At 59.8% G+C, this 11,718-nt stretch overlaps 2 protein-coding genes across 2 annotated transcripts; both read left to right on the forward strand.

The window, feature by feature from the left end:
- The first annotated feature begins 3,880 nt into the window (after window positions 1-3,880).
- LCN8 (lipocalin 8) lies at window positions 3,881-6,639 on the forward strand. Its single transcript, XM_077135717.1, has 7 exons — window positions 3,881-3,967; window positions 4,793-4,923; window positions 5,545-5,615; window positions 5,890-5,994; window positions 6,074-6,163; window positions 6,263-6,288; window positions 6,548-6,639. The coding sequence occupies exons 1-7, from the start codon at window positions 3,881-3,883 to the stop codon at window positions 6,557-6,559; spliced, it is 522 nt and encodes a 173-aa protein (XP_076991832.1). The 3' UTR covers window positions 6,560-6,639.
- A 1,536-nt stretch (window positions 6,640-8,175) lies between these two features.
- LOC143662205 (epididymal-specific lipocalin-5-like) lies at window positions 8,176-11,485 on the forward strand. Its single transcript, XM_077135729.1, has 7 exons — window positions 8,176-8,281; window positions 8,496-8,632; window positions 9,317-9,396; window positions 9,874-9,978; window positions 10,208-10,309; window positions 10,607-10,632; window positions 11,396-11,485. The coding sequence occupies exons 1-7, from the start codon at window positions 8,186-8,188 to the stop codon at window positions 11,396-11,398; spliced, it is 549 nt and encodes a 182-aa protein (XP_076991844.1). The 5' UTR covers window positions 8,176-8,185; the 3' UTR covers window positions 11,399-11,485.
- Window positions 11,486-11,718: the final 233 nt, after the last annotated feature.

Consider the following 11,718-nt stretch of genomic DNA (forward strand, 5'->3'; position numbering starts at 1 on the left):
TTTTCTTCCATCTGTTCACATCTGCTGTTGAGTCTGTCTAATGAGTTTTTCCATTTCAATTGCTGTACTTTTCTGCTCCAAAGTTTCCATTTGGTTCTTTTAAAAATAATTTCTATCTCTTTATTTTGCTCATACAAAAGGAATATTTTCCTAATTTCCTTTTGTTCTTTGCATATGAATTCCTCTAGACCATTGAATATACTTAAGACAGTTGATTTAAAGTTTTTTGACTAATATTCCCAATGTATAAGCTTTCTCAGGGATGGTTTCTGGCAAATTCTTTTTTTCCTGTGAATGTTTCATACTTTCCTTTTTGTGTGTTCTATAATTTTTTTTGTGTGTGAGGACTGGACTTTCTGAATATTATGTTGCTAATACTCTGGAAATCTAGATCTTCCAACTCTTCTGGAATGCTAAGTTTTTTTTTTTTCTGTTGCTGTTGTTGTGCTGTTGAGTGCTATAATCATCAATCTGTGATCTTTCCAAACTATTTTTGCTCCCAAAAGGGGAATGGGAAGAGAAAAGAAAGAGAAAAAAAGGTACACCCCCTTAAGACTTCTCTGCCACTTTTGCCTGAGGGCGTTGGAACAATGGCTGCTCCCAGAGCCTCCCTTTCCCCCCACCCTGCCCCAGCCATCTGAAGTAGCTGGTCAGAAGCAGGGGTCAGTGATTAGGCCTCACACCACTGGATTTTTTTTTTTGGTATGGGCAGGCTCTGGGAATCAAACCTGGGTCTCTGGCATGGCAGGCGAGAACTCTGCCACTGAGCCACCGTTAACACTGCCCCACACCACAGGATTTTGGATTTTGGATTTTGGATCACCAGGTCCTTACAGCCCACCCTGGCCTCCACAAGCTGCAGGGGGAGCCCTCACTGCTCCCTGGGATATGGGGAGTGGGGGTGGCCACTGAGTGGGGGTGAAATTCACCTGATTTTACTGCAATTACCAGCTGCTTCCTCCTGCCCATCCCTGGATGCTACAGTGTTCCACTGGACCCAAGATTTAAAAAAAATGGATTCAAAGAGTTCCTGTGGGTTCAGCAGCTTTCCTGGTGGAAGTACTGGTTACTGGAGCTTCCTTTCCCATCACCTTGTCACAATTCTCTCCACAAAACTTTAGCTTTTAATGGGTTGTTATGAGTGAATTTAAGATCCTATCAGAAGCCTGATGCACTCTGCTTTGTGTTCTCTTGATCCACTGTAGTGGTAAAATATGTGAAAACAGCAACCCAGCATCACTGAACTGAGCACGTACATGAGTGTGTGTGTACATGTGAGTGTCAAATGCCTGAGTGCATGTGTGTGAGGCATGGGAGTGTGTACACAGTGAATGTGCACTGTGCATATCTATATGTGTGTCTGAGGGTGTATATCCACCCGTGTGCATGAGTGTGCATAATTGTGCATGCCCCCATGGTATTACTTTTGTATTTTTAAGTTGGGTGACAGCCTGTTGGGGGACCATGGTATCTGTGTGGATGGCAACTGGCATTTCCAGCTTTTAGTGAATGAGAAAAGAGTGACACCATCAGAGTGCATCCCTCTGTGCAAGGGCAAGGGTTGTCCACTTGTATGAATTGCACACACATGTACAACTACATAGGTCCTGAGTTAGGATGTAAATTTTTCGTGACTTGGTGGCTGTCAAAACAGTTGTAAAATTCTGTTTCCATGTCGATTCTGTGGGTGTGTGTGTGTATGCACACATGTGTGAGCCCGTGGGAGCCATGGCTCCATGCATTTGTGCAGGAGAACACGTGCTTCTGCATGTGTGGAGGAGGTACCCATGGAATGACAGCCGTCTTGTGCCTGTCCCCATGACTTCAGCAGAGAACAGGCAGACAGCTCTCCTGGTGGGTGTTTCTCCTGCTGGGAGGGGCTGACTCACCACCGTAGCTGGGGGGGAAGCTCTGGGGAGGGGATGAGGCCCTGGAGTTCTGCTGTTTCATCATCAGAGACGTGCGTGTGCATGTGTGTGCACGTGTGTGTGCTTGCGTTGCTTTTCTGGGCTTTCTGATGATGCCGAGTGTTCTAGTTTGCTAGCTGCCGGAACGCAATATACCAGAAACGGAATGGCTTTTAAAAAGGAGGAATTTAATGAGTTGCTAGTTTACAGTTCTAGGGCCAAGAAAATGTCCAATTAAAACAAGTCTATATAAATGTCCAATCAAAGGCACCCAGGGAAAGATACCTTGGTTCAAGAAGGCCAGTGATATTCAGGGTTTCTCTCTCATCTGGAAGGGCACATGGCAAACACGGCATCATCTGCTACTTTCTCTCCTGGCTTCCTGTTTGTTTCATGAAGTTCCCCGGGAGGTGTTTTCCTTCTTCATCTCTCTCATGGCTATGTCATTCTTCTCTGCTCTCTCTGAATCTCCTATTCTCCAAAATGTTTCCTCTTTTATAGGATTCCAGTAAACTAATCAAGACCCACCCAAATGGGTGGACACATGTCATCCCCTAATCCAGTTTAACAACCACTCTTGACTAAATCACATCATCCAGGGAGACGATCCAATCACAGTTTCAAACATACAGTATTGAACAGGGATTATTCTACTTTTATGAAATGGGATTTTGGTTAAAACATGGATTTTCTAGGGGGCATACTTCCTTTCAAACCAGCACATCGAGTAGTGCTCATTTTCTCACATTCTTTTCCCCTCAGCTCCTTCCCCCAGTTTGCATTCTGTTTCCAGTCTGACCCTTTCCTCCTGAGCTTGAGTTCTTGGCTGTCCAGCCTCATCTTCTTCTAGGAAAGAGGCATCTGTAGGCCCTTCCCTTGGGGTGCACTTCTCCACGGGCACTCCATCCCCAGGGAGAGCTGGGGCCTGTGGGCAGGGCTGGGGCTCACTCTGTATGCACACCCACCCCATCTTTCTCGACTGGGCTGGCTTGCCGTTGTCCTTGTCTCTGTTCTCACTTCCTTGAGGTTTAAGCCTTTTAAATTTTTTGGCATCTTATAGATGCCATCTTATAGATCTTATAGATGCCAAATGGGGAAAACTGAGATCGAGCAGCTCGCTCTGGGGCACACCACCTGAGAGCTGGTGCCCAGGAAACCTGATCCCATCTCTGTTCTGGTGCTCATTTCTTGTCATCAGCTCGTATCCCCTGGAAAGTGAACCCTGTGCCTGCAGATACCTCTCAAGGTTATATACCAGCACCTGGCACCTGCCTGCCATGCAGAAGGTGCTCAGCAAGTGAGCCTGTGGGTGAGTGATGGGATGGAGGGGAGGAGGAGGGAGAGGAGGCGGAAAAGGGGAGGGAGAGGAAGGCAGAGTTAGGAAGGGAGGAGGGAAAGGAGGAGGCAGAGGGAGAGAAGGAAGGGGAGGGAGAGCGGGAGGAGGAGGGAAAGGAGGAGAGGGGAGAGGAGGAGGACGGGGAGGGAGAAGAGGAGGGAGAGCGGGGGAGGAGGGAAAGGAGGAGAGGGGAGAGGAGGAGGACGGGGAGGGAGAAGAGGAGGGAGAGCGGGGGAGGAGGGAAAGGAGGAGAGGGGAGAGGAGGAGGACAGGGAGGGAGAACAAGGTGAGGCGGAGGCTGGATGCCCACTAGGACCTGGGCCACACTGGGACTCTGCCTGGCCCCTGCCCCCAGGTGCCCCTGCCAGGGCAGTGCCCATGGCCACCCACGTGCCGGACACCAGGTACACCTCTCCGGGTCGAGGCCCCATTCTCCCAGGATGTGGGGGCCGAGGAGACGCAATGAGCTTTCTGCAGAAACGCTGAGTGTCCCTTAGTGGTCAGCCGCTGCATTTGTGTAATGAGCTTCTCAGGGTGATTGCACAACTCTGTCTGTCTCTCGCAAAATATAAAGCCAGGTGCTGTGGGCAGGAGGCATGGCCAGCCCAGACCCCGCTGTGGTGGTGTTCCCCTAACGATGGAGGCCAGGCTGCTGAGCATCCTGGGCATCATCCTGGTGGCCCAGGTGGGGATGGCCACCAAACTGGAGCTGGACCGCCAGAAGGTAGCTCCTCTCTGCTGGGAGGCCAGTTCCAGGGCTGGGGTGGCTGAGCAGGGCTGATCCTCCAAATGCTGCTGACGCTGGAACAGCTCCAGGGGCCGGGCTCGCCCCCTGGCCTCCTCGCCTCCGCAGGTGTGGGCAGGTGCCCAAGGAGGGACTTCTGGGGGGAGCCCAGCGGGGCTGGTGGCTGCTGCCTGTGGCCAGTTGGTCTTTCTGGGTCTCTGGGCCTGGGGCTCAGCGTGGCCGGCTCCCTGCTGCCAGGTCGGGTGGTCCCCCTCCTGCACCCTCCCCATCGCAGGGGCTCCGGCCCCCTCTAGCTGGTCTTTTGTCCCTGTTCCTGCTGCACAGTGCCTGTGCTGGTTGCCTGGCTAGTGGCACTTAGGCTTAAAGGTGACAGATTCTTGGGACACTGATTATCTTCTCTTGCAAAAAGGATGTGTTTCTAGAAGTTTCAAACAACAGTTCTGGGCCGTGGAAGAGTGGTACCTTTCCCAGGGGACAGGGGCAAGGTTGCCAGTGGCCCTGCCATGAAGCCACCTGCTCCCTGACTTATCTCACCGTCCAAACCCCTTTGTCCTGTTCCCCTACCCCCACCGTCTCCCTGATGTTCTGTCCCCAGGACTGGCCCCACTTGACCCCCCATCCTTTCCCCCACACCCTGCTGGGCCTCAGGCAGAGATAGGCCCGTTCTTCTGGGTAAGGGGCCGCACTCTGTCGGGCATCTCATGTGACCAGGGGTTGGGACACCACTGGTCGCTCTGCCCTCTGGCTCCCTGAACCCCTGGCTCCCTGCTGGGGGTCTCGCCTGGCTCCAGCCCCTCTCTCCAGATTGCAGGGTTCTGGCGGGAAGTCGGCGTGGCCTCCAGCCATAGCCTTGCCCTCAAGACCTCGAGGAGGCTGGAGGGCCTGTTCCTGACCTTGAGTGGGGGCAACTTGACTGTGAAGGTCGCTTACAACAAGTAAGAAACCGGGAGGGCTCCTGGGCACTCGGCGCCCCAGCCTGGACGTGGCCAGGGTGGAAAAGGCAGTCGTGGCCAAGTCATGCGTTGGGGCAGCTGCAGCTCCCACCGCCGTGTCCTGCTGGGCTGTGTTATGACCTCGTCAGCCCACGTCGCCTCCTCGCCGTAGAGAGGCGACGGTCCCTGTCTGCCCTCAGATGACGGGTGATGCCACATCTCTGCCTGGGTTTTGTAAACCAGAGTGGGGACAGCCTTTCCAGTGCCCACCACTCATCACTCAATCTCCGAGAAAGCCAGGCACCCTGGCTCCGGGGCTGCCAGATAAAAACAAAAAGAAAGTATATTTTCTTCCAAGTAAAAAAAATGATAGCCGAGCTTGGGTCCAGCTCCATCCTTTTATAAGAAAGGAGGGCGGGTTTGGGAGCAGGTGGTCACCAAAGGTGACGGAGCCCCTGGGGAGAGGTGGACCCGCCCTGGCATGCACCCGGCCCTCGGCCCTCGTTCCTGCTGTCCTGCCCTGGGAGGATCCTGGGAGCCCCGACACAGCCCTGGGTGGGGTGGGGGTGGGGATGGTGGAACTCACATAGGCAGTTTCTTGACTGGCTTTTTGCTGCCTTTCAGCTCAGGAAACTGCGAGACGGAAAACCTGGTGGGCTTAGAAATGGACGTTTCGGGGAAATTTGCTTTTCCTGGTAAGGGCTCCTGCTTCATTGCCGCAAGCTGGCCTCGCTCGCTGCGCTGTTCCCGGTGCTGTTCCCTTCTCTCCTGCCCCGGGACTGCCGCCCCTCACTTCCCCCAGTGCACTGGGTCAGGCTTCAAGGGTCGCTTGGGAGCCCCCCTCAGGGTTGGGTGGGAGAGTCCGGGTGCGGGTAGGGTGAGGGGCATCAGACCCGCCCAGCTCCGCCCCTTGGGGCCCCGTGCACCCGCCCTCCGCCCCCGCAGCCTTTGCCCGCACCTCGCCCGCAGGCCGCAGGGAGATTCACGTGCTGGACACGGACTACAAGCACTACGCCATTCTCAGGGTGTCCCTGCACTGGCAGGGCCGCGACTTCGGGGTGCTCAAGTACTTCAGTAAGCTGGTGGGGGCGGGCCGGGGGCGGGGCCCTGCACCCCCGGACGGCCGCGCCCAGCGCCCCGCGCTCCCCCACAGGCCGGAGCCTGGAGGATGAGAACGAGCCCGGGTTCTGGAAGTTCCGGGAGCTCACGGCAGACACCGGGCTTTACCTGTTGGCCCGCCAAGGTGGGTGCGGGGCCTGCGGGGGGTGGGGGGTGGGGGGTGGGTGACGCCGGGCTGGGGCCCATTGGCCCGCGTACCTCACGGCTGTCCCCCGACCCGCAGGGATGTGCGCCAAGCTCCTGAAGGAGGTGAGGCTCCCCAACGGCGCCCAAGCCCGGCCCGCGGGCGAGCGGAGGGGCCCCTCCCATCCCTCCATCCCTTCCTGAGATGGGGCGGGCGCAAGGGTCTCCCAGGCCCAAGACCATGCACAGCCCCCCCCCCCATAAGGCCACCCACAGGCCCCTCTCCCCCCAAGTCCACGTACATTGTCCCCCCTCCGCCCCCCTTCCCCCGTTCCCCCACCCCCGCCCGGCGCAGGCTCTGAGCCCTGCCCCCTTCCCTGCTCAGGAGCTGATCTGAGGAGCCCCGCCCCCCAGGAGCTGCTTGCCACCCACTCATTCGACAGCTCCGCCTTGCCTCCCCCAATAAATCTCCTTGGCCAAGAGTCTGCGAGTCTTTCCTGGGGGAGGGGCCTGCGGGGGGGTGGTGTTGGGGGGGGCGACTGCTGAACGGGGCCCCTCCAGGCTGAGCGCACTCTTTCCTGGGACCAGACCCTCTGAGGGAGGGGGCGGGGTGGGGTCCCCGAGAACGCGTGGGGAGGGGCCTTGACCGTGCTGGGCTGAGGCCCCCGGGGATGCTCCTTGGTCTCTGGGATTTCGCTTCCTGGTGGGGCTGTGGGGCCAGCTCCCCGCCAGTGTGTTGTGGCTGGGTGGGGGGTGAGCCCCCAGGGAGCCAGGCTGGCCACCTGCAGTCAGCCCAGGGACAGATGCAGGGACAGGCCCTGACATCCCTCAGCACCCCCACAACCAACCCCCTCCGCCGCCAGCACCCCTGCCTCCATCGCGGCCCGCGGTGGCCCCATCTGCCTGAGATCTGCCCCAGGGTTGGGCCCTCTGGCCCCTGAGGATACAACCCCCATGCTGCTGCTCAGATCCCCTTCCCTCCCTCTCCCTCCTCCCTGTCTCCTTCTCTCTCTCTCTCACCCTCTTTCCTTTTTCTCTCTTTCCTGTCTCCCCTCCCCTTCTCTTCCTCTTTCCCTCACTCCATCTCTCGCTCTAATCTCCACCTTCCCTCACCTCCAAACCTGAGTGCCGCCCCCCAGTATTCTGGAAAGTGTGTCTCCCCCCCACTCCCGTCTCCTGTGGGCCAGGGGGGCTGCCCCGCCTTTGGCCCCGGCCACTGGCTGCCAACCCGCCCACTTGCTGGCCATTTAGGCCTCTTCAAAGGACTGAGGAGGTCAGCGAGGCAGAAAGGGGTCGGGCTGTTCCAAGCCCACTCCTCAGTGCCCACAGATGCAATGAGTAGTGTGTGGGCTCCATGCCCACATCCCCCCAGCTGACCCGGGCCCTGGGGGCCTATGTCTCTTGCCTCAGGTGGGCTGGGCCCTGGGGAACTGAGGGTATCCCTGCCTGCTGTGTCCCTGCAGTGGCCAGCAGATCCCTGTCACTTTGCAGGCCGCTGGGGCACGGGGACACAGGCCAGGGGTCTCTCAGTACACCATGCCGTCCCCCGTGTGACCGCATGTTTAGGGCAGCCTGAAGCTCAGAGCGAGATGTGGGTCCCAGCTGCAAGGCTCCCTGGGACTGGAGACCCAGCAACCACCTGCCATCCTCACAGCTCCCTCCCCACGTCCCTCTGCAGAGGGCAGTGGGGGGGGGGTGGGGGGGCTGGCCCTTTCCCTGAGATTCGAGGCACCCCACAGGCTGGGACCACGCCTTGAGCCCCCTGTTGTGTGTACCCTCCCAGGCCCACCCCACCAATCTGTGGGTGCTGGGTGCTGCCCCCCTTGGCGCCTGGATCCTGGCCAGCAGCGGGGTGGTGGTGGTGGGGAGCAGCGCGTGGGCAATGAGGCGGAGTTGTGTGTGGGCGAAGCCGTGGGGCTCTTAAGTGTGGCCTTGAGCTTGTGCTGCCAGCGCCTCCCCCAGCCACGGGGGATATAAGCCCGGCGCCTGGGCTGGGCTGGTGTCTGTGCTGCACTCAGGGGACATGGCAGGCAGGTTGCTCGCTGGGCTGCTGGGGATCTGCGTGGCGCTTGGGGCCAGCGCCCAGGACACTGCACCCAAGGACTTTGACTTCAGCAAGGTACCGTGGGGGTGGGGGGAAGGCAGCGGGGTCTCAGGCTGCCCCAGGGCCCACCCTCGTGTGGAGCCTTCCGTCCCCTCCCCACGCAGGAGGTCTCTGGGAACTGCCGTCCCACCCTGGAGGGGGCCCGTAGGGCCCCTTGAGCGACCCCCGGTCCCGGGGTGCAGGTGCCCCTGGTGCAGCCTCGCCCAGCTCTGCGTCCCCCCACCTCCAGTTTTCAGGCCAGTGGTACGAGATCGCCGTCGCCTCTGATGTGATTCAGCACTTCCCACCTGGCAAGGCCGGCAGGCTGGGGGGCGTGCTGGTGCGGCGGAGAGGCCAGAGACTGGAGCTGCTGTCCGTCCACGACAGGTGGGTTGCAGGCACCTGGGGCACCTGCCACGCCCACCGCTCCAGGGTACTGCACAGAGAACTGGGGGTGGGGGCGAGCAGCCCTTACCAGGTGCAAGGCCCGGTGCCCCCCCGAGCGCTGTCTTGTCCCCCACAGAGTTGGAGAGACCCTGACCCTCTCCCTGGTGAGGTCACAGGTGAGCTGTGACCTTGGGGAGGGGGCCTGGCCAGGCCACCTCTCCAGAGACTCCTTCCTGGCTCCTGGGCAGTAGCTGTACCTGTGCTGTGGGGTAACCCTGCTGCATCCTCTGCGTGCCCCACCCCCCATTCTCTAAAGCTTGCACCTGGCCCAGTGGACCTTGGGCTGCACTCTGCAACCCCCCTGGGAGAGAAGGAGGTGTCCTTAGACCTCTTAGAGGACTCCACTGTGGTGGGAATGCTTTCCGGACGAGTAGGGGCCTGCCCCCTTCCCCTTTGTGATTCTCCAGGAGTGGCCCTGTCTGCTCCAGCAGGGCTTAGGGCCTGGGCAGGGTTCCTGCTGCCTGGGGCAGGTACCTCAACCCCCTCAGGAACCCCCTGCCTCTGCCCAGGTTCTCTCCACTCCCTGGGCATCCGGCAAGGGCCCTCCAGCTGCCCCACTTCCCCAAGTCTGGGCGCTTTGGGGTGAGGGTCAGTGCCGGCTGGCCCCTCCTCCTGTTTTTCTAGCTCGGGCAGCTGTGTGCGGGACGTCGACGAAGCCGTGCAGACAGGCACCCCCGGGAGATTTGAGGTTCACAGGGAGATGGGTAAGAAGGGCTGCATGGGGTGGGTCCCGCCGGAGCTGTCTCCACCCTGACTCGACCTGCCCAGGTCCTGCCAGCTCCAGAGCTCGGGGGCGTTGCCAGTTCTCCCTGCTGGGGCGCATGGCGCCCCCTCACTGCACCCCCCTGCCCAGGCTGCTGGGCTCACGCTGGGATGTGTGAGGGGCAGCGTCCTCAGTGACAATCCCAGGGGACACCCTGCCAGGCGTCTCCCCTCCCTGTCATCCGACTCCCTCACCACCATCCCCAGGAAGACCTTTGAGGAGCCCAGAAAGATCTCTTCTTGGATGCTTGGTGGAGGGTGCTTGTGAATTTGCTTGTGCTTGTGTGTGCGTGTGTATATGCATGTGTGTGCACGCACGTGTGTGTGCACGAGGCCGGGGCGGGCGGAGGAGGGCCATGGCGCCCAGCTGAAGTGTGTGCAGGGACCCGAGCTTGCCTCTTTCCCGATGTCTTCTCCAGAAAGGGAAGAGGTGCTGGTGCTGACCACGGACTACACCACGTACGCTGTTCTGGAACTCTCTGTGCACCGTGGGGCTGAGACCCAGAAGGCCATGAAACTCTACAGTAAGCTCCGGGGGCCGCGGCTCCAGGGTCCCCCAGCTCCGGGAAGGAGGCAGTCGGGGAGTGCTCAGGGGCATGGCGTGTCAGGACAAGAAGCCGACCCTGGCCCAGAGTGGAGCACAGGGCAGGGTGGGCGGGGAGGGAGGGGGCCAGTGAGGAGCCGGGCCCACCCTGGCGCCCCTCTGTGGGCGCCTCACTGCCCTGCCCGGAGTCCCCTGTCCTCTGCCCGCAGGTCGGAACCTCAGGGGCAACCAAGAAGCCATCAAGAAATTCCAGGAGGTCGCGGCCAAGCATGGGTTCTCGGATAGAGACATACATCTGTTTGACCCTGACAGTAAGCATCCTTCCCCCACCCCGAGCACTGCCGGAGGGGGGCATTGCCACACCCCCAACACACAGCCATCCCCCACCCCGAGGTGAGGAACACGCAGCCTCACCTTGTCAGGCATCGCTGACCCCCCAGGAACACACCATCCCATCTTCCAGGAACACACGGCCCCCCAGGAACACACAGCCCCCCTTATCTGCCCCAACCCAGGCATCACTGCCTCTCCAAGAATGCAAAGCCCTTTGCCTGACCCCTGGGCTCTGCTCCTCTGGACATCTCCCCCACTTTTCTCTTTATCTACAGACACGTGCTTGCATTTATTGAATTCGGTGAGTTCCCCCGATCTCTGAGTCTGGGGCTGTGCTGAGCGTTAGGGGGAGTTTGGGTCTCACAGGTGGGCAGCTCAGGCGGGTAGCTCAGAAAGGGCTGGACGGGACTGGCTGCTGGCGGTGGGATGGGTGGGTCTCTCCCTGGAGCAGCGAGGCCCGAGTTCCAGACAGTGGTATGTAGGGAGGAAGCCGGGGGAAAAGTGCCTTCGATGGGCGGCTCTGTGCTGCCTCCCCCTCTGGCTGCAGCAGCTGGGCTGGGGTCTGCCACGGTTAGATTTAGGGGCACATCAGCATTAGCCCCCAAGCCACTGCACACGGAGCCCCCTCACCAGCCACAGGGAGAGAGGCTATGCCCCGGCATTTGGGGTGCCCTGTGGTCACTCAGGACACGATCAGTAAGGGGTGCTTCTCCATGGACTCCAACTGTAGAGCTGCCTTGGGGGCATTGGGGGTTCTCCTACCAGCTTCTGAGGCTGCTGGCCTCCTGGGCGCTCAGAGATGGGGTGAGCGTGGGGCACAGGGGGCATCTCACCACAGGAGGCCCATGGGGTGCCCTGTGGACCCTGAGAAGGCAGGGTCGGCCGGGCTCATTCACAGTCTTGTCTGTGCTAACAGGGGTCCAGGGGCAGGTGGGTCTGCTCCAGTTCTGGGCCGAGCTAGGGGTCTTCAGGGTCAGGGCCTGGGGTGGGCCGCCTCCCCAGCTTCCCCCTCCCTCCCACCTCCCCCCCCCTCACATCCTTACCCGCCCCTCCTGGTGCTGCAGTGAGAAGCCTCTGTTACCCGCCCGCCCGCCCGCCTGGGGCTGCCTGCTTGCATCGCTGCTTGGCTTCCAATAAACCCCGTTGCCAGACCCACTACATGGCTGTCTTTCCTGGGGGGCCGAGGAGGGGGTGCCGGCAATGATGCCTTTTCCGTAACTGACCTACAAACTGCCCCAAGTGGCTCTGCGCTGGTCTGCTTATAACGATGACCTGCACTGTCAGGTGTGGGCACTGCCCCAGCTGGGGGCTGTGCCCCAAGTCCCCGAGGGGGTCCTGAGTTGCAGGGGCAAGACCAGGCTGGCTCCTCCTCCACAGTCCACACTCA

The sequence above is a fragment of the Tamandua tetradactyla genome, chromosome 2 (genome assembly GCF_023851605.1).
Source record: "Tamandua tetradactyla isolate mTamTet1 chromosome 2, mTamTet1.pri, whole genome shotgun sequence".
Taxonomy (NCBI): domain Eukaryota; kingdom Metazoa; phylum Chordata; class Mammalia; order Pilosa; family Myrmecophagidae; genus Tamandua; species Tamandua tetradactyla.

Excerpts from the sequence above, each read along its gene's own strand:
- LCN8 (XM_077135717.1), top strand. The coding sequence starts at position 3,881 with ATGGAGGCCAGGCTGCTGAGCATCCTGGGCATCATCCTGGTGGCCCAG. Across the intron at positions 5,995-6,073 it reads CGGGGTGCTCAAGTACTTCA|GCCGGAGCCTGGAGGATGAG; the intron begins GTAAGCTGGTGG and ends GCTCCCCCACAG. Across the intron at positions 6,164-6,262 it reads TTACCTGTTGGCCCGCCAAG|GGATGTGCGCCAAGCTCCTG; the intron begins GTGGGTGCGGGG and ends CCCGACCCGCAG.
- LOC143662205 (XM_077135729.1), top strand. The coding sequence starts at position 8,186 with ATGGCAGGCAGGTTGCTCGCTGGGCTGCTGGGGATCTGCGTGGCGCTT. Across the intron at positions 9,397-9,873 it reads TGAGGTTCACAGGGAGATGG|AAAGGGAAGAGGTGCTGGTG; the intron begins GTAAGAAGGGCT and ends TGTCTTCTCCAG. Across the intron at positions 10,310-10,606 it reads ACATCTGTTTGACCCTGACA|ACACGTGCTTGCATTTATTG; the intron begins GTAAGCATCCTT and ends CTTTATCTACAG.